The 18564-nt window shown below is 41.9% G+C and overlaps 1 protein-coding gene across 2 annotated transcripts in view; it reads left to right on the top strand.

Annotated features, from left to right (window-relative positions):
- nbeaa (neurobeachin a) overlaps positions 1-18564 on the top strand; it is a 1012857-nt gene that overhangs the window by 287318 nt on the left and 706975 nt on the right. For both annotated transcript variants that reach the window (XM_078545316.1, XM_078545315.1), the window contains exons 23-24: positions 10811-11028; positions 15395-15548. In XM_078545316.1, coding sequence (XP_078401442.1) covers positions 10811-11028; positions 15395-15548 — 372 coding nt within the window. The remainder of the gene's footprint in view (positions 1-10810; positions 11029-15394; positions 15549-18564) is intronic.

The following is an 18564-nucleotide window of genomic DNA, read 5'->3' as shown; positions in this document are numbered from 1 at the left end:
GATGACACTGAGCTCCTTGAATGTTGGAGCTGCACTTAACCAAGCAAGTGGAGAGTATTCCATCACACTCCTGACTTGTGCATTGTAGGTGGTGAAAAAACTTCAGGGAGTCAGGAGGTGATTGATTTACCGCAGAATACATAGCATATGAACTGCTCTTGTAGGTGCAATGTTAATGTGGCCGGTCCAGTTAAGTTTGTGGTCAACTCCACTGGGGGATTCAACGATGATAATGTCATTGAATGGCCAGGGTTGGCAGTCAGACAAATATTTTCCAGATCTTGCTGCATGCAAGCATGAACTACTTCAGTGAGGAATTGTGAATGGAACTGAGTACTGTACAATCATCAGCAAACATCTCCATTTCTGACCTTATGACGGTGGAAAGCCATTGATGAAACAACTGAAGGTGGTCATCCTAGAACACTGAGAAACTTCTGCAATGATGTCCTGGGGCTGAAATAATTGGCCTGCCATGAGTACAACCATCTTTCTTTGTTGCTAGGTATGGTTCCAGCTGGTGGAAAGTTTTCCCTTGATTCTCATTAATATCAATTTTGCTAGGGCTCTTTGATGCCACATTCAGCCAAATGCTGCCTTGATGTCAACAGCAGTCACTCTCACCTCATCTCTGGAATTCCACTGTCTTAATGTTTGTAAAGATCAAGGATGGGATTAACAGTAAGAAAACTCAAGTTTATAACAAGGAAAAAAAATCATAAGATGTGACACTTTCCTATATGCCCCAGAAACTTGGAAAATAAATTAAGATCTGTGGAAGAACATAGAGGCCTTTTGAAATGTGGATACTAAAGACATATGCTTAAAACGCCATATACTGACCATAAGACAAATGAAGAGGTGCCTGAAATTGCAAGAGCAAAAATAACTCTTAAAAAAGGACATCTATAAAAGAAAATGTTAATATTTTGGTCATTTGATCAGAGCTGAAAAGCTGCAGAGATATTTATTAGAGTGCAAGGTGGAGGGCAGCAGAAACAGGGGTTAACCTAGGCATAGTTGGATGATGGATGTCACAGAGTGGTTGCAGATGAGCTACAGTGGATGTTTGAGGATGGCACAAGACAGAAGAGCGTGACATAGCATAACATCTGATCTCGTGGTAGGAGTAGCTCCAAGCTGAGAGAGGAAGCGAGAGAGCTCATGTTTGGACTAAGGCTGTAATGAAATCTGGAGCCGAGTGGTTCTGATGGAATCCAAAATGAGCATTGGCGAGCAGATTATTGTTGAGTAAGTGCTGCTTGATAGCATTACTTTGCAGATGATTGTGAGTAGGTTGATGGGATGGTATTGGTCAGATTTAGTTTGTCCTACTTATCTGGACAGGGCATACCTGGACATTTATGGGGAGATGATGGCGTGGTGATAATGTCACGTGATGGTAGTTTTAAAATTAATAATTGTAGTTTGATTTGACCATTTTATAGTCTAATTCAAAACCTTATTTAATATAGGAACTAACATGGTCAAGAAGCCGTTTTGAATTAATCCAGGAGACATTTTAAAAACTAACCAGTTACTGCATTATTGGAAACCAGCCAGGACAAATAGTGAGCCTCAATGCAGTTGAAGATTGAGTGTCTGAAAGGGAGTCTTTAAAGAAAGAGCACTGTAAAATGCCACCTACTTTTTTTAAAATTCACTCACGGGATGTGGGCATTGCTGGCTGGACTAACATTTATTGCCCATCCCTATTGCCCTTCAGAAGGTGATGGTGAGCTGCCTTCTTGAACTGCTGCAGTCCATGCGGTGCTGTTAGGAAGGGAGTTCTAAGATTTTGACCCAGTGACAGTAAAGGAATGGCAATATATTTCCAAGTCAGGATGGTGAGTGACTTGGAGGGGAACTTCCAGGTGCTGATGTTCGCATGTATCTCTTGCCCTTGTCCTTCTAGATGGTACTGTTTGTGAGTTTGGAAGATGCTGACGAAGGAGCTTTGGTGAATTCTTGCAGTGCATCTTGTAGATGGTACACACTGTTGCTACTGTGCAAAGGTGGTGGGGGGAGTGAATGTTTGTGGATATGGCGCCAATCAAGTGGGCTGCTTTGTCCTGGATGTTGTCAAGCTTCTTGCGTGTTGTGAGAGCTGCACTCATCCAGGCAAGTGGGGAGTATTCCATCACACTCCAGACTTGTGCCTTGTAGATGGGGGCAGGCTTTGGGGAGTCAGGAGGTGAGATACTCATCGCACGATTCCTAGTCTCTAACCTGCTCTTGTAGCCACAGTATTTATATGGTGAGTCCAGATCTGGCCAATAATAACCCCCAGGATGTTGATAGTGGGGGATTCAGTGATGGTAATGCCATTGAACATCATGGGTCGATGATTGGATTCTGTCTTGTTGGAGATGGTCATTGCCTGACACTTGTGTGGTGCGAATGTTACTTGCCACTTGTCAGCCAAAGCCTGGTTATTGTCCAGGTCTTGCTGCATTTGGACATGGGCTGCTTCAGTATCTGAGGAGTTGCAAAAGGTGCTGAACGTTCTGCAATCATCAGCGAACATCCCCACTTCTGACCTCATGATGGAAGGAAGATCATTGATGAAGCAGCTGAAGATGATTGGGCCGAGGACACTACCCTGAGGAACTTCTGCAGTGATGTCTTGGAGCTGAGCTGACGGACCTCCAACAACCACAACCATCTTCTTTTGTGCTAGGTATGACTCCAACCAGCAGAGGCTTTACCCCCCTGATTCCCATTGACTCCAGTTTTGCTAGGGCTCCTTGATGCCACACTTGGTTAAATGCGGCCTTGATGTCAAGGGCAGTCTCTCTCGCCTCACCTCAGGAGTTCAGCTCTTTTGTCCATGTTTGAACCAAGGCTGTAATGAGGTCAGGAGCTGAGTGGCCCTGGTGGAGCCCAAACTGAGCGTCAGTGAGCAGGTTATTGGTAAGCAAGTGCCACTTGATAGCACTGTTGATGACCCCTTCCATTATTTTACTGATCATCAAGAGTAGACTGATGGGGTGGTAATTGGCTGGGTTGGATTTGTCCTGCTTTTTGTGTACAGGACATACCTGGGCAATACTGTTGGAAAGGGTGTTGCTGCATTTGAGGCACCGAGACAACAAAAGTCAGGCTACTACAGTGAATCCCTGGCATATCCTGTTAACAGTGTGGTACATTTGGACATTATGCATGAGACTGTAAGAATAAAACACCCCCATTGAAAGCACAACAGCAAGATCTCTCTGGTTCAATTCCATCTAAATTGGGAAATGAGATTAAGAAGCATCCAGTGCAGTGTTGTCTTTCCTTCAAGATCAGTTTGCTGGTTGACAGCACCAGGCAAACCCCAATCTGGTGAGCCATGGGCACACGGATCCCCTACAAGATCCCAATGAGGGGAATTGGCCCCCTCTGAGCGGTCACTAGTGGGATTCTGATGTATTGTGATGGTAGGCCTATCATTCCTGTTGTTCTTAAAGAAGGCCAGTAACAGAATATGTTAATTGATACCGGTTCAGCTGTCACAGTCATTCACACCCTACACCCTGAACAATATGCGGAAGCGGGCAAGGGTTCTGTGTCTTCTGTTCACCACCTTCTCAAGGGCAACTAGGGATGGGCAATAAATGCTGCCAAGCCAGCGAAGCCCACATCCCGTGAATGAATAAATACAAAGTTCCGCATTTGAGGTAAAGGCTTCTGAACTTTATTTGAGAGGTCTCACCTCTGTATCTGAATGTACTATTAACAATGGGAATATTGGGAACTGATGTGTTAGTTAATAACTGCAACTTTTTGATCTGTAACCATGTTTGTTTGTGGTTAGAGTCGAGAAATGAGAAAACAGCTGTGATTTCAGATGCACATTTTGTTTTTACAACTAAAAAGGCTTGCTTGTGCAATCTCCCTACACATGAAAATGCTCAAGTAGAAAAGTTAATTAAGAAACCTTTTACATTTTTTGCCACCTACCTACACATGAAAATGCTCAGGTAGAAAAGTTAATTAAGAAACCTTTTACATTTTTTGCCACCAATAAACATGATAGTGGACGGATGGAAGGAGAGGAAACCATTAATGGACCTCCTCATCCTTTTGTTAAGCAGTACCCGACCCCCAAAGAAAGCTACCCCTATATTAGGGAAACAATTCAGTCTCTGGTTAGACAAGGTGTTGTAAGGCAAGGCACTTCTACGACCAATTCACCCATTTGACCTGTAAAGAAACCTGATGATAGTTGGAGGTTAACTATCGATTACTTTAAACTCAATTCTACAACACTAGCCTGTGCTCCTGTTGTGCGAGAGACCTCTACCCTTTTGTCAAAAATTCCAGTTGGTTCCAAGTATTTTTCCACCCTAGATGTTTCTAATGGATTTTGGAGCATTCCAGTTAGGAAAGAAGATCATTACAAATTTGCTTTCACCTTTGAAGATCAGAGTTGTATGCCACAGAGGTTTTACGATGTCCCTACCATATTCCACAAACAAATGGCAGCAGTTCTGAAAGACTTTTCTAGACCTGAATGTTGCTGCAGTATGTAGGTGACATACTTTTGGCAGAGGACGAGCACTTGTCCCTTCTAGACGAACTATTCACTAACTTAGAATGGGCAGGTTTGAAAGGCAAGTGACCTATCTGGGAGTCATGATTTCCCCAGAGGAAACTTGTCCAGATTCTCACCAAGCAGAGGTTATTCAGAGACTGCCTCCTCCAACATCCAAAACTGCCCTCAGATAATTTCTGGGTCACCAGGGCAGAAAATGGGTATTCCTTATGGTAGTAAGGATTTCAAGTCACTAAATTGGTTCAAATTAAGTAAGAGGCATCAGGGAACTGAGATGCTGCACAAACAGGTACTTGTATCATGGAGCCACAAACATGTTAAAAGTCTATAACCCAGTCCAATTTGGAGCATGGGTGATAGAAAAGGAGGAGGAGGAGGAAAGGAATCGAACTGAATGCCCAAAAATGGAGAAAGGACCAATCAGTGGGTTAGTGGTTACCAGAGCATACAAACATCTGTACAATGACATAGTATATGATATTGTGCCTGTCTTTCTAGAGTTCAAAGGCATTCCCCTCCCAGAAGGTCTGTGTTCCAAACAATATCAGGAATTCTATGATCAGTTAGTGGCAAAGATGATTCAAGACTTCATGAGCAAGAACTGTGCTCAGAATGCAGGGGGGGAATGGTCAGACCTGGGAGAATTTAGAGATGTAAACATAACACGAGAGGAAAACCTTGATAATGTTGAAGGAAATCAGAAAAGTAGTATTTAACAATGGCTAGGAATTGGTGCCACTGTAAGCACTGCAATTTGGAGCAGGGTAGATATAGAAAGTATGATGGAGCATAATGAGGCAATGAGAAAACGACTGCTGGCAATGTTTTTTGATGACAGTGAAAGAGAGCATGGAAGAAATAGGCCTGAGTCTCTTAACCATTAAAGATGAAGAAGTCCTTTACCAACAAATTCAACTGACTATGGATAGCATAATCTGGGATAAACATGAAGTGGAAAGGATACAGCTAAGGTTATCACATGCTCCATCCGTGGGAACTACATGCTAAATCAGATAGAGACAATACTGGAGGTCATAGAGAGTAACTGCATTCCAACTTATGTTAATTATGTCATGCTTAAAATATGGTTCAGGGGAAAAGGTAGCGTGGAAAAGGCCTGACAGTTTGGGTTATCTTAAAAGGTAAACGGAGATGGAAAATACCAGCGTGGAACTGTAGTGTCTGTGGTACTATGGTTACCTATCTTAGAAGAAGGCACTGAATGCGAAGTTTATAAAGCAGACTCATTGGTACCTATGATGATGGAATCCATGTATCTTACACAACATACTCAACTGTCTTGATTAATCGAGGATACACTTGGGATAGTGCAAATCTTGAATGTTGCTCAGAAAAATATGGAGTTTTCATGTGTCAGTGTGATGTTAGAAACCCGGGAAAACCAGCTTGTGGGTTCACTTTAGACATTCGGACACCAACTTGCAAATGGGTTTGCAGATTGGAAGGATGAGGTCAAAAATCAACATGTGTACATAGACCAAGGAGTCTATTGTATCACTACAAATCGTGTGTGGATAAAGCATGGGACGCAGTGGTGCCCTATGGCAAAACCTACTTTTTGTTTCAAACCCACTCAAGTAACCCTGATTGGAAGTGAGGTTCTATTCCCAATACCTACTCAAAATGACACTGAACTGAGAATCAATTTTGGAATACAGGAGCAAGCATTGAAGGCCATAATTCAGCTTGGCCAACTTGTACCCTCTTTGTCCCTGAATTTGAAAAATATTGTGAAGAGAACTGAAGCTTCCCGAACATGTGGTTAAATGCAGCAGGATAATGAGAGGAGAGAGGAATTAAGGAACTTGGAAATGAGAAAACCCCTAGTGGCAAACAGCTGTCAATGCAAGCGAACGCCCCTGGTTGAGAACTATTTCCACCATTTTTGTGTTCATACAACTGATAACCACAGCAGTTGTTATTTTCATCCTTGGTTACTTGAGGTTCCTCACCAGGAGATTGTAAATTTGTATTTCTGATTTGAGCTGGAAGTCAATTTTAATGCCCAATACAAACCAATGAGATAAATTAAATAGTGAGGGATCAATATATTGACGATATATTTCACTCTCAAACCGGGCACCGTTGGTATTTTTAAGATCAATAATTTTAGTGTGACTTGACCATTTTGTAGTCTGATTCAATATGTTATTAATATAGTAAACCAACATGGTCAAAAAGCCATTTTGAATTCATCCAGGAGACATTTTAAAAACTAACCAGTTACTGCATTATTGGAAATCAGCCAGGACGAATAGTGAGCCTCAATTGTGAGACTGTTGAAGAATAAGTAACTAATCAATAGATGTATCGGTTAAGGTGGGTAATATAACCTGTAACAAGAAAGTATGTAATTTTTTATGTTTCATAGTTAACACTTGATTTTAAATATACTAATCGTACATTCTGAGAATTTTAAAATGGTTTTCAAACCAGTCTGGAAAGATAAGGTGTACAAACTGAAGCCTTCATGACCTTAGGGAGTTACATTAAGATGGGTACAGAATGAGGCATTTTTCAAATATGAAACATTTTGAATAGACCCATTGTATTACTGTATGGGAAAGATGCTCACAGGTGTCAGGAACCAATTATAAATAAGCAGACTGTTAAGTTAACCAATTGTTCGACAGTTAGGCAACTTGAGACAAGAAAATGTGAGCTGAGGGTATAAAAATTAAAGTTTTGAGAAGCCATTTTGTTAGCATGTTATCCACGCAATGAGTGATCAGAGGGTTTATCATCACACCACGCCTTCGGCTTGGTCACTGGAGGTAGCCGTGAGAAGTCTGTTTAATTGTTAAGTTTTTTCCTTTTACTGTTAATTGAATCTTTGTCTTCTATCTTTTTAACTTGTTACCTTTCTATCTTTTAAGTGTTAATAAATCTTTTGAATTTACCATCTGAAGTGTTTAGCCTTGCCTGATGGTTAAGTCTAGTGTGAACCAGATGATTTATTAGATATTTCACAATTGGGGATTTATTGCAAATTAGTTGTACCCCATAAATTAAATTCAACACATGAGACTAGTGATCTAGAGGCCCAGGCTAATGCTCTGGTAACATAGATTCAAATCCTAGCATGGCAGCTGGTGGAATTTGATTATTAAAAACTCAGAAATTGATAGCTAGTCTCAGTAATGGTGCCTATGAAACTATCACCGATTGTTAGAAAAACCTATCTGGCTTACCGATGTCCTTTAGGGAAGGAAATCTTCTGTTCTTACCTGATTTGGCCCACATGTGCCTCTAGATCCACAGTAATGTGGTTAACTCGTAATTGTCCTCTGAAGTGGCCTAGCATGCTACTCAACTCACGGATGGGCAATTAGGGATGGGCAACAAATGCTGGCCTTGCCTATGATGCCCTCATCCTGTGAAATAATAGAATGTTTTAAAATTCCCACATGGTTGGGTTGGTGCCAGTTTTGCAGCTTTACTGGAATAGCTTGGCTAGAGGTATTGATATTTCTAGAACACAAGTTGTTAACCCTACAGCTGGGAAGTTATTGGGGTCCATTGCTTTTGCTGTATCCCATACGTTTAACCATTGCTTGTTATCATATGGAGCGAATCAAATTGACTTTGGACTAGCGTCTGTGATAGTAGGACCTCAGGAGACTGAGAGGGTTCATCCACTCAGTACCTCTGACTGAAGATGAATGTCAATGCTTGATCCTTGTTTTGTGTACTGATGTGCAGGGTTCTTCCATTGTTGAGGTTAGGGGTGTTCTTGGAGCCTTCTCCTTCTCCTGTTAGCTGTTTAATTGTCCGCCACCATTCATGATTGGATGTGGTAGGGCTGCAGAGCTTTGATATGATCAGTTGGTCTGGAATCACTTATCTCGGCCTGTAGCATATTGGTTCTGTTTAGCAAGCATGCAGTCCTGTGTTGTAGCTTAATTCACCTAGTTGGCATCTCATTTTCAGGTGTGCCTGGTGCTGCTCTTTTCATGCTCTTCTACGCTCATTATTGAACCAGGGTTGGACCCCTAGCTTGTTGGTGATGGTAATGGTAAAGTGAGGGATATGCAGGGCTATGAGGTTATATAAATTGTGGTGGTATACAATTCTGCTGCTGCTGATAGCCCAGCTTTGAGCTGCTAGATCTGTTCTGATTCTATCCCATTTAGCACAGTGCTGGTGCCACATAGCATGACGCAGGGTGTTTTCAATGTGGAGATGGGACTTCACCTCCACAAGGTGTGTGTACAGTGGTCACTCCTACCAGTGCTGTCATGGACAGATGCATCTATGAAAGGTAGATAGGCAAGGACAAATTCATGGGTTTTCCCACGTGTTGATTCTCTCACCATTTACGCCAAGCCCAGTTTGGAAACTATGTCCTTCAGGACTCAGCCAGCTAGTGGTGCTATTAACCACCCTTGGTGATGGACATTGAAGTTCCCCACCCAAAATATGACTATGTCATGTTGTTACTTGATTAGCCCCTAGGACAGCTCTCCCAATTTTAGCACAAGCCCCCAAATGTTAGTGAGAAGGAGTTTGCAGGATCAACTGGACGTGTTTGCCTTTGGTTCGTCGAATCCGATGCATAGGCCGATGCTGAGTGGTCCAGCTGGTTTTATTCTAATTTGCAATTTTTTGTAGCCTTTTGATGCAACTAAATGGTTAAACTGAGTTCACTAAAGCCATGCATAAAGTGCTGATAGTATGTACCTGAATCATCCAAGGGAAGGAAATAACAAATTACTTTAAATCATAATCATTATGCACTTCGTAATTTGCACTTTTGAATAAAAGTTAGGTGGCAGCATGTTCATGTTGTGCAAATATTTGTTAGTGACAAAGGGAGACTGCCAGCCAGCCATTCCTTTGACAGATAATTTATTGTATCAGTCATTGGTTAAGAATTAGATTTTTCCCAATTTCCTGCCCGACCTTCCCTGTTCAGAAAGGATGATGGCAGCCAGGATGAGGGAAAATCTATAAGAAATGATGAGTTTTAGGTTTCAGAAGCAGTTAACTCAGCAAATAAAAACTTACCTAACCAGATTATAGAAATCTTTCTGTGATTCCAAGCTGGCATGATTGCTCACAGATGCAAGGTGATCACTAATCAAAAAAAGGCTGTTGTTTTCTTCAGTAGCACTGTCTTTATTATTTGTTTAAAAACATGTCGAGTTCCATGCATATGCTGATGGCCCAGCTTTACCTTGCCATTCCTCCTCCTCCTTCGGGTCCCATGCCTTAAGAGGGCATTGGCGACCATGAACTTCCATTGGATTGGTCCGTGACTGTGCTTGGCAAAGTACAGCAATGGTTTGCCATTGCCTTCTGCAGTATAGCTGACCAAGAAACTCGCCCGCTCTTACTGCCTGTCATTAGGCCTATTGAAAGGATTTACCGGCTGATAATCAGCCTGTTATGAACACACCTTCTGTAGCCATTAAGTCCTGAAGTGGGAATTGAACCCAGAGCTTCAGGCCCAGAGGTAGGGGTGCTACCCACTGCGCCACAAGACCTCCTTCACCTTAACACTATTTCTCTCAGTCCTTTTGCTTCTACCACTTAAATATTACTTAATCTCCGAACTGAAAGCCCTATTTTGTATGATATGATATAATGGTCTTATTGATATAAAACAGCATATTATCGACTTGCCATGAGCAATCAATGCCACTGGAGATCTACCAATAGCGTCACAAATCCTTTAATATATATAGCTGTGGACACATGGCTTACCTTTTGTAGGCTTGGCTGTTAAGTTAATTGGCACTGCTTTCTGTTGGATGTTCTATTAGTTATTAGATTCTCAGACTATGGCAATTTAATTTGCATTTTGAGGGTTACCTTTATGACATATTATCTGTTTAACAAATTACAATGCATGAAATATATGTGACTGTGTGTATTAACAATGAAATATAGCAGATTCTATCTGGGTTTAATTTTCTAATTTAATCAGAATTTATTTCAAAATGGATTTCTGTAACCAAGTCTAGTTTAAATTAAATGGTAAGCCACAAGGAATTTTCTTTAAGAGCTGGCATGTTTTATGTTTTAAGTTTTTAAAAAAAATTTTATTTGATATAATTAAATCTTTCGTGCAATAGAGATACCATGATACTGCTCTTCCTTTGTAATTTTTATTTTATTTCTGTTATGGTATGATCTATTCTGTATTTAGATTTTTAAAAATTACATCTGCTTAGACATTTTGCCTCGAGTCCCTTCATCTTTTGTTGAAGATTTGTTAAAATTAATTGCATCAGTTTTAATTTATAGGCCGTTCAGGGACGAGGAGGTGGGTTACAAGAAAGAGACCTTCGTGTTGATCTGGGTTTCCGAGGGATGCCAATGACTGAGGAGCAACGGCGACAGTTTAGTCCTGGACCACGTACCACCATGTTCCGCATCCCTGAATTTAAGTGGTCCCCCATGCATCAGCGTTTGCTGACAGATTTGCTTTTTGCTTTGGAAACGGATGTACATGTTTGGCGGAGGTGATGGAACATTAGTTTTTTTTTTATAAAAGGCAATAGAACTTGAATTTAAAAGCAACATAGAATTTAAAGGAATTATATTTATATAATCCTGTTGGTATCCTTAATCTGTCACAAAATGTTGTTATTTAAGCAAATGTAGCGAATTTGCCTACACTAAAGGTCCACAAATAGCAAATGAATGACTGACCTGTTAAACCGTTTTACCCCTGTGATCTAAACAGCTTTATAGGAACATGGAAGAGGATGAGCAATACTAGAAGGGAATAGTTAAGTGGGGAATGTGAGAATATGGATAATCTACCTATCTCCTTACAACACAACTTAGGTTTATCCTCACAACTTAATATTGTTATATTTTGTGTGAACTTTTTCTCATTTCCTATATCCACATTTGTAATGAGCTATTCCCATGTAGGCCCATTGCTCTGTGCAAGTTGACCACTAAATTTCTACCAAGTAGTGCAGCATACTTTCTGAAAATCTGTCAATGTTTTCTCCTCAGTAACTGCAATTTCTAACATCCAAATACAGATTTAAACAAATAAGGGTTTACATAATTACATATTTAACAACACCATTTTATATTCCTATTCTTTCACAGGATGTGGCTAGACCAGCTTTTGTTGCCCATCCCTAATTGCCCTTGAACCGCTGCCTTGAACTACTGCAGTTCATGTAGTAAAGGTATATCCACAGCACTGTTAGGGAGGGAGTTCCAGTATATTTACCTAGCAACAGTGAAGTAACAGTTCCAAGTCAAGATGGTTATGGCTTGGAGGAGAACTTGCAGGTAGTGGTGTTCCAATGCCCCTGCTGCTCTTTCCCTTCTAAGTGGTAGGGGTTGCAGGTTTGGAAGGTGCTGTTGGAGGAGTTTTGGTGAGTTGCTGCATCTTGTAGATTGTGCACACTGCTGCCACTGTGCATCTGTGGCAGAAGGAATGGTGGATGGGGTGCTCGTCAAGCAGGCTGCTTTGTCCTGAATGATGTCAAGCTTCTTGAGTGTTGGTGCTTCACTTAGACCTTTTAATAACTTCGTGAAAGGTTTACTTGAAACTTAAGGCTCTGCCAAAAGTTTGGACTTGATATTTTTGCCCATAGTGGTGACTCTTTGAGCTGCAACTGGATTGTGCATCCGCAATGCACCTCATTTCCCAGAACTAGTACTGTTCACTCAGTTGTACTGAAACTGATTGCCAACCATAATTGAATTGTCTTTTGACATGTAAAACTAATGAGGCAGGATGTCGTGTTAAATTGCTCACTGAGTTCAGTTCAAAATTCCCAAAGGTGTGGTGGAGGCTGCACACAGCCCTAGTCTAACACGTCCTCAGTACCTCCATATAGCTCCAATTGACATGATGTAACATGGCCATCCAGGCCTAAAGGCAGTCTAGAGAAGAGCAATGAGGTTAATTCCTGGTGTCTGAAAAAAACTTGTGACTAGATGGTCTAGAACCATCTAGCTGTTGTGAAGAGATGCCTAAGAGGATCTGTCATGTATTGTATTTTGGATTGCTGTGTCTGTGACACATGGAAACCTGTTTAATGTTAAAATGTTTAATAGTTTCCAAAACAAGCTACTGACAAATCCACTGAGGTGAACAACTTGTTTTCCAATTTGGAATATACACTGCTCATTGGGACAAACTTACTCACCTGTTTCTAGAGAGTTTGGGTGCAGGTTAGTGATTGTCAGGATTGAGGGAACCCCCAAGAATGCAAATGATTACAGCTGGAGTTAGCCAAACTTGTGAAATTCATCAGCACAGAGCAGTGGGTTATCTTCCCACTGTATATACAACTGAAACCATTAGTGTTAGTCTATTGTCTTACATGGTTATATGTGGTCAAATGACAAATAAAAATCTAACTGAATGGGATGGCTCTTAAGGTCCCATTAATGAGCCAGGCTAGTTGTTCAAGCATCAGCAATGCACTCAAATGCTCTGTACTTCCTTGGCTTAGGTATTGGCTGGTTGAGTCTGCCTTGGAGGTTTGACTTTTATTGCCAGGCTGCAAGGAAGACTGTCATGTTTTGGTCATTAGTTGAAAGGTGCAAGCTTAAGCCCTTACTATCAGGACAGCAGACACCATGGACTCTTCACAAAAGCAGCCCAACTTGCTATAAAATGTGTGAGTGTATTTCCATTGTCCATGTGGCCATAGCTTAGATTGGCATCCATCCTGTTGAATAATGGTTCCAATAGTTGGAGGTGCATAGCTTCAGCAAAGAATGCATCGCAATAATGATGGATTCCAAGCCCTGATTTATTAACCGTGTGATTATATCTCTGGTTTTCATGTAACACCTTCTAATAGCTGTGTTAGCAAGCCCTAACATTTCCTGATCAGCTTTAGAATGAAAATTTGTTCTTAGTTTGCTGGATATACCTACGTGGGACAGCTTGCAATGAGGCTGTGCTTTGAAGCTTTAAGAAATCTAAGTTAGCCCTACCCATCACCAATCCAGGCATTTGTGAGGAGTTATTGGCCTGACGTGAGGCTAACTAACATCTAGCCTGATGAGCAGTTAGCTAGTGTAAGCCAGAGTCCACTCTCCCTTCAATCATTTCCTTTTCTTGCCAGCTTCTAGCTTGGTCTTGGGGTTTGAACTTTTAGAAAAAGAAAATTTGAGTTCCTAGGGGTTCAGAAGCATGAACGAGAACAAATGAACACATCTCCAATGCCTCAATCTTAACCTGCTGTGAAACTTTGCTGTCATTGAATAAAGTCAAGCAAAATCAAAAGCAATTTTGATTCTTGTCAGCATGATCAATGGGGACTATTCAGGATGAAGTTAGTTGTCTTCAAACTCAAATGTTGCAATGTTTGTCGAGCTGACATCCCATCTGCCACCTTTCATAAGTTTCCGAAACACTGCTTCCTACATCCTACACTTCATCAAGTCCTGCTTACTTAACAACACTGTTATTACTGACCTATGTTGGCTCCCCAACACCTGCAATTTAAAAATGCATCCTTGTGTTTCTTCATGGCCTTCTGTGACTCGGTGTCAACTTTTGTTTAACGTGCTTCTGTGAAGCGCCTTGGGACGCTTTACCACTAATTGTTTGGTGGTACAGAATTTGCTGAAAAGAGACACATCTAAGCTTTTCTTCTGGCACTCATCAGGACATGCGCAAGAATACCAAGAAAAGAGGGAAAACAATAGTTTATACTAAAAATAGTGCTGATTGGTTGGCAAGTGGTATTGCCATGGAGAATGCACCACTGATGTTGACTGACAGTGAACTGGCAAGTATTGTTTGACATTTAAAACAGGCAGCTTGACCCTGATTGGTCAAGGCATTGCCCTGAGGAATGAACCAGTGATTGGCAGACAGAACATATACATACACTTCAGCTGTTTCAGCTCAACAAATAAGTGACAGCCATTCACTGACTCACTCCTCAGGGCAATGCCTTGGCCAATCAGGGTCAAGCTGCCTGGTTTAAATTTCAAACAATGCTTGGTAGTTAATTGTCAGTCATCACCAGTGGTACATTCTCCATGGCAACGCCACTTGCCAACCAATCAGCATTCTTTTCACATACAGTATAAATTGTTGTTTTCCTGCTAGAGTCCTGATGAGTTGCAAGATGAAAAGCATAGACGTTTTTTTTTCAGCAACATGCTTTACCATATTAAAGGTGTTATATAAATACAAGTTGTTGTTTATTCCCTTTCTCTATAACCCCTCCCAGCCTTATAACTCCCAAGAACTCTGCATTCCTCTTACTTGTACCTCCTCTGCAAATTGCCCTCTCTCTACTTCACCATTGGTGTCTGCCTATCTTCTGGAACTCCCGATCAAAATTTCTCCACCTTCCTTTCCTTTAAGACCCTATATAAAACTTACATTTTTGACCAAGCTTTAATCACCCTTCTTAATATTTTCCTCCTTTAGTGTGGTAGCTGTTTTTATCTAATCAAAGCTTTGAATTACCTTGATGTTTTTCTACTTCAAAGGTGCTAAATAAATATAAGTCACTATAGCACTAGTAAAGTTAGCCTCCTCCAAATCCTGGTAATGATGGTAATCAACAATTGAAACATATTATTTATATTTTCCTGTCAAACCTTTCAGAACCCCTCTAGAAACATGGATGGGAAAACTGCAGCTGTGACTGCCATTTGCAGTGTGAAATTATCAAACCAAAGAAATCAGGGCACAGCAAGAGGCCATTATTTTGCTGACTCTTGAAATTTAATCTAATTTCTGTTTCTTTAAATTTCACTTGGCTGAGTAAAGTTAGATTGCAGTAAATGCAACCAATTTAAATATTTTTTAAGTGACTTAATAATTTCAGGTCAGGAATTAAAGAATAGTAACATTGTTATTTTAATAATTTGTTTTTGCAGCCACACTACAAAATCAGTGATGGATTTTGTGAATAGCAATGAGAACATTATTTTTGTGCACAATACAATTCACCTCATTTCCCAGATGGTAGACAACATAATCATTGCTTGTGGAGGAATTTTGCCCTTGTTATCAGCAGCCACATCCCCTTCTGTAAGTATGAAGCATGATAACATCTAATGTTAATGACCAGAATTAAAGTCAATATATCGATATAAAGTAGTGTAATGCTTTTATTCTGTATCAGGCAGAAATTATTGTGTTAAATTAATATAGTCAAAGTGAAATATTTCTAGCTTTTTAAGTAATTACAAATTTAACCATGAATTTAACAAATATCAAGTTTTAGGTTTTAACATGCAGAGGTGTTCGGTTGATTGTGCAAATAAGTTTGCTGTCAACTGCTCACATTGCATTCCATGCTGTCATTGCAACATAAATATAAAATCGTCTGACTAAATTTTACTTGAGTTCATCACTCTACGCCTGACTTTGTACAGAACCTATAATGTGTTGAAACAGTAATATTACTGTTCATTGTGCTTCAATATATGTAATTTATCCATTAACAAGTTCATTACTCAGAAAACCAACTGTGACCTAAGCAATTGTGAAACTACCAAAACAAAACCAGAAATACCTGGAAAAACTCAGCAGGTCTGGCAGCATCGGCGGAGAAGAGTACAATTGACGTTTCGAGTCCTCATGACCCTTCAACAGAACTAAGTAGAAATAGGAAAGGGGTGAAATATAAGCTGGTTTAAGGGGGAGGGGGGGAAGATGTGGGGGTGGTGGTTGTTGGGACAAGCAAGCAGTGATAGGAGCAGATAACCAAAAGATGTCACAGACAAAAGATCAAAGAGGTGTTGAAGGTGGTGATATTATCTAAGAAAATGTGCTAATTAAGATTGGAGAGCAGGACGAGCAAGGTAGCTCTAGTGGGGGTGGGGTGAAATAAACCATGGGTGGAATACGTTTAAAAATAAGGGAAGTAGGTGGGAAAAGAAAAATCTATATGAATTATTGGAAAAAACAACAAGGAGAGGGAAAATCAGAAAGGGGGTGGGGATGGAGGAGAGTGTTCATGATCTAAAATTGTTGAACTCAATATTCAGTCCGGAAGGCTGTAAAGTACCTAGTCGGAAGATGAGGTGCTGTTCCTCCAGTTTGCGTTGAGCTTCACTGGAACAATGCAGCAGGCCAAGGACGGACATGTGGGCATGAGAGCAGAGTGAAGTGTTGAAATGGCAAGCGACATGGAGGTCTGGGTAATGCTTGCGGACAGACCGAAGGTGTTCCGCAAAGCGGTCACCCAGTCTGCGTTTGGTCTCTCCAATGTAGAGGAAACCGCATTGGGAGCAACGAATGCAGAAGACTAAGTTGAGGGAAGTGCAAGTGAAATGCTGCTTCACTTGAAAGGAGTGTTTGGGCCCTTGGACGGTGAGGAGAGGGGAAGTAAAGGGGCAGGTGTTGCACCTTCTGCGGTTGCATGGGAAGGTGCCGTGGGAGGGGGTTGAGGTGTAGGGGGTGATGGAGGAGTGGACCAGGGTGTCCCGGAGGGAACAATCCCTGCGGAATGCCGCCGGGGGGGGTGAAGGGAAGATGTGTTTGGTGGTGGCATCATGCTGGAGTTGGCGGAAATGGCGGAGGATGATCCTTTGAATGCGGAGGCTGGTGGGGTGATAAGTGAGGACAAGGGGGACTCTATCATGTTTCTGGGAGGGAGAAGAAGGTGTGAGGGCGGATGCGCGGGAGATGAGCCAGACACGGTTGAGGGCCCTGTCAACCACTGTGGGTGGAAAACCTCGGTTAAGGAAGAAGGAGGACATGTCAGAGGAACTGTTTTTGAAAGTGGCATCATCAGAACAGATGCGACGGAGGCGAAGGAACTGAGAAAATGGGATGTTGTCCTTACAGGAAGCGGGGTGTGAGGAGCTGTAGTCGAGGTAGCTGTGGGAATCGGTAGGCTTGTAATGAATATTGGTGGACAGTCTATCACCAGAAATTGAGACAGAGAGGTCAAGGAAGGGAAGGGAAATGTCAGAGATGGACCATGTGAAAATGATGGAGGGGTGGAAATTGGAAGCAAAATTAATAAATTTTTCCAGGTCCAAACGAGAGCATGAAGCGGCACCGAAGTAATCATCGATGTACCGGAGAAAGAGTTGTGGGAGGGGGCCGGAGTAGGACTGGAACAAGGAATGTTCAGTCCCTTCCCACCTACATCAGTGATTCCTCTGACACCCTACATCGTATCAACAATTTCAAGTTCCCTGGGCAAAACCGCCTCCTCTTCACTACGGACGTCCAATCCCTCTACACCGCCATCCCCCACCGGGATGGTCTGATGGCTCTCCGCTTCTTCCTTGAACAGAGGCCCGAACAATCCCCATCCACAACTACTCTCCTCCGTCTGGCTGAACTTGTTCTCACACTGAACAATTTCTCCTTAAGCTCCTCTCACTTCCTCCAAATAAAAGGTGTGGCTATGGGTACCCGCGTGGGCCCCAGCTATGCCTGTCTCTTTATGGGGTATGTGGAACATTCCTCGTTCCAGTCCTACTTTGGCCCCCTCCCACAACTCTTTCTCCGGTACATCGATGGTTACTTCGGTGCTGCTTCATGCTCTCGTCGGGACCTGGAAAAATTTATTAATTTTGCTTCCAATTTCCACCCCTCCATCATTTTCACATGGTCCATCCCTAACACTTCCCTTCCCTACCTAGGCCTCTCTGTCTCAATTTCTGATGATAGACTGTCCACCAATATTCATTACAAGCCTACCGACTCCCACAGCTACCTCGACTACAGCTCCTCACACCCCGCTTCCTGTAAGGACTCCATCCCATTCTCTCAGTTCCTTCGCCTCCGTCGCATCTGTTCTGATGATGCCACTTTCAAAAACAGTTCCTCTGACATGTCCTCCTTCTTCCTTAACCGAGGTTTTCCACCCACAGTGGTTGACAGGGCCCTCAACCGTGTCCGGCCCATCTCCCGCGCATCCGCCCTCACACCTTATTCTCCCTCCCAGAAACATGATAGAGTCCCCCTTGTCCTCACTTATCACCCCACCAGCCTCCGCATTCAAAGGATCATCCTCCGCCATTTCCGCCAACTCCAGCATGATGCCACCACCAAACACATCTTCCCTTCAACCCCCTGGCGGCAT

The sequence above is a fragment of the Cetorhinus maximus genome, chromosome 7, assembly GCF_964194155.1.
Source record: "Cetorhinus maximus chromosome 7, sCetMax3.hap1.1, whole genome shotgun sequence".
Lineage (NCBI taxonomy): Eukaryota > Metazoa > Chordata > Chondrichthyes > Lamniformes > Cetorhinidae > Cetorhinus > Cetorhinus maximus.
Note: the sequence above shows the minus strand (reverse complement) of the source record. Positions and strands in the feature narration are given on the sequence as shown.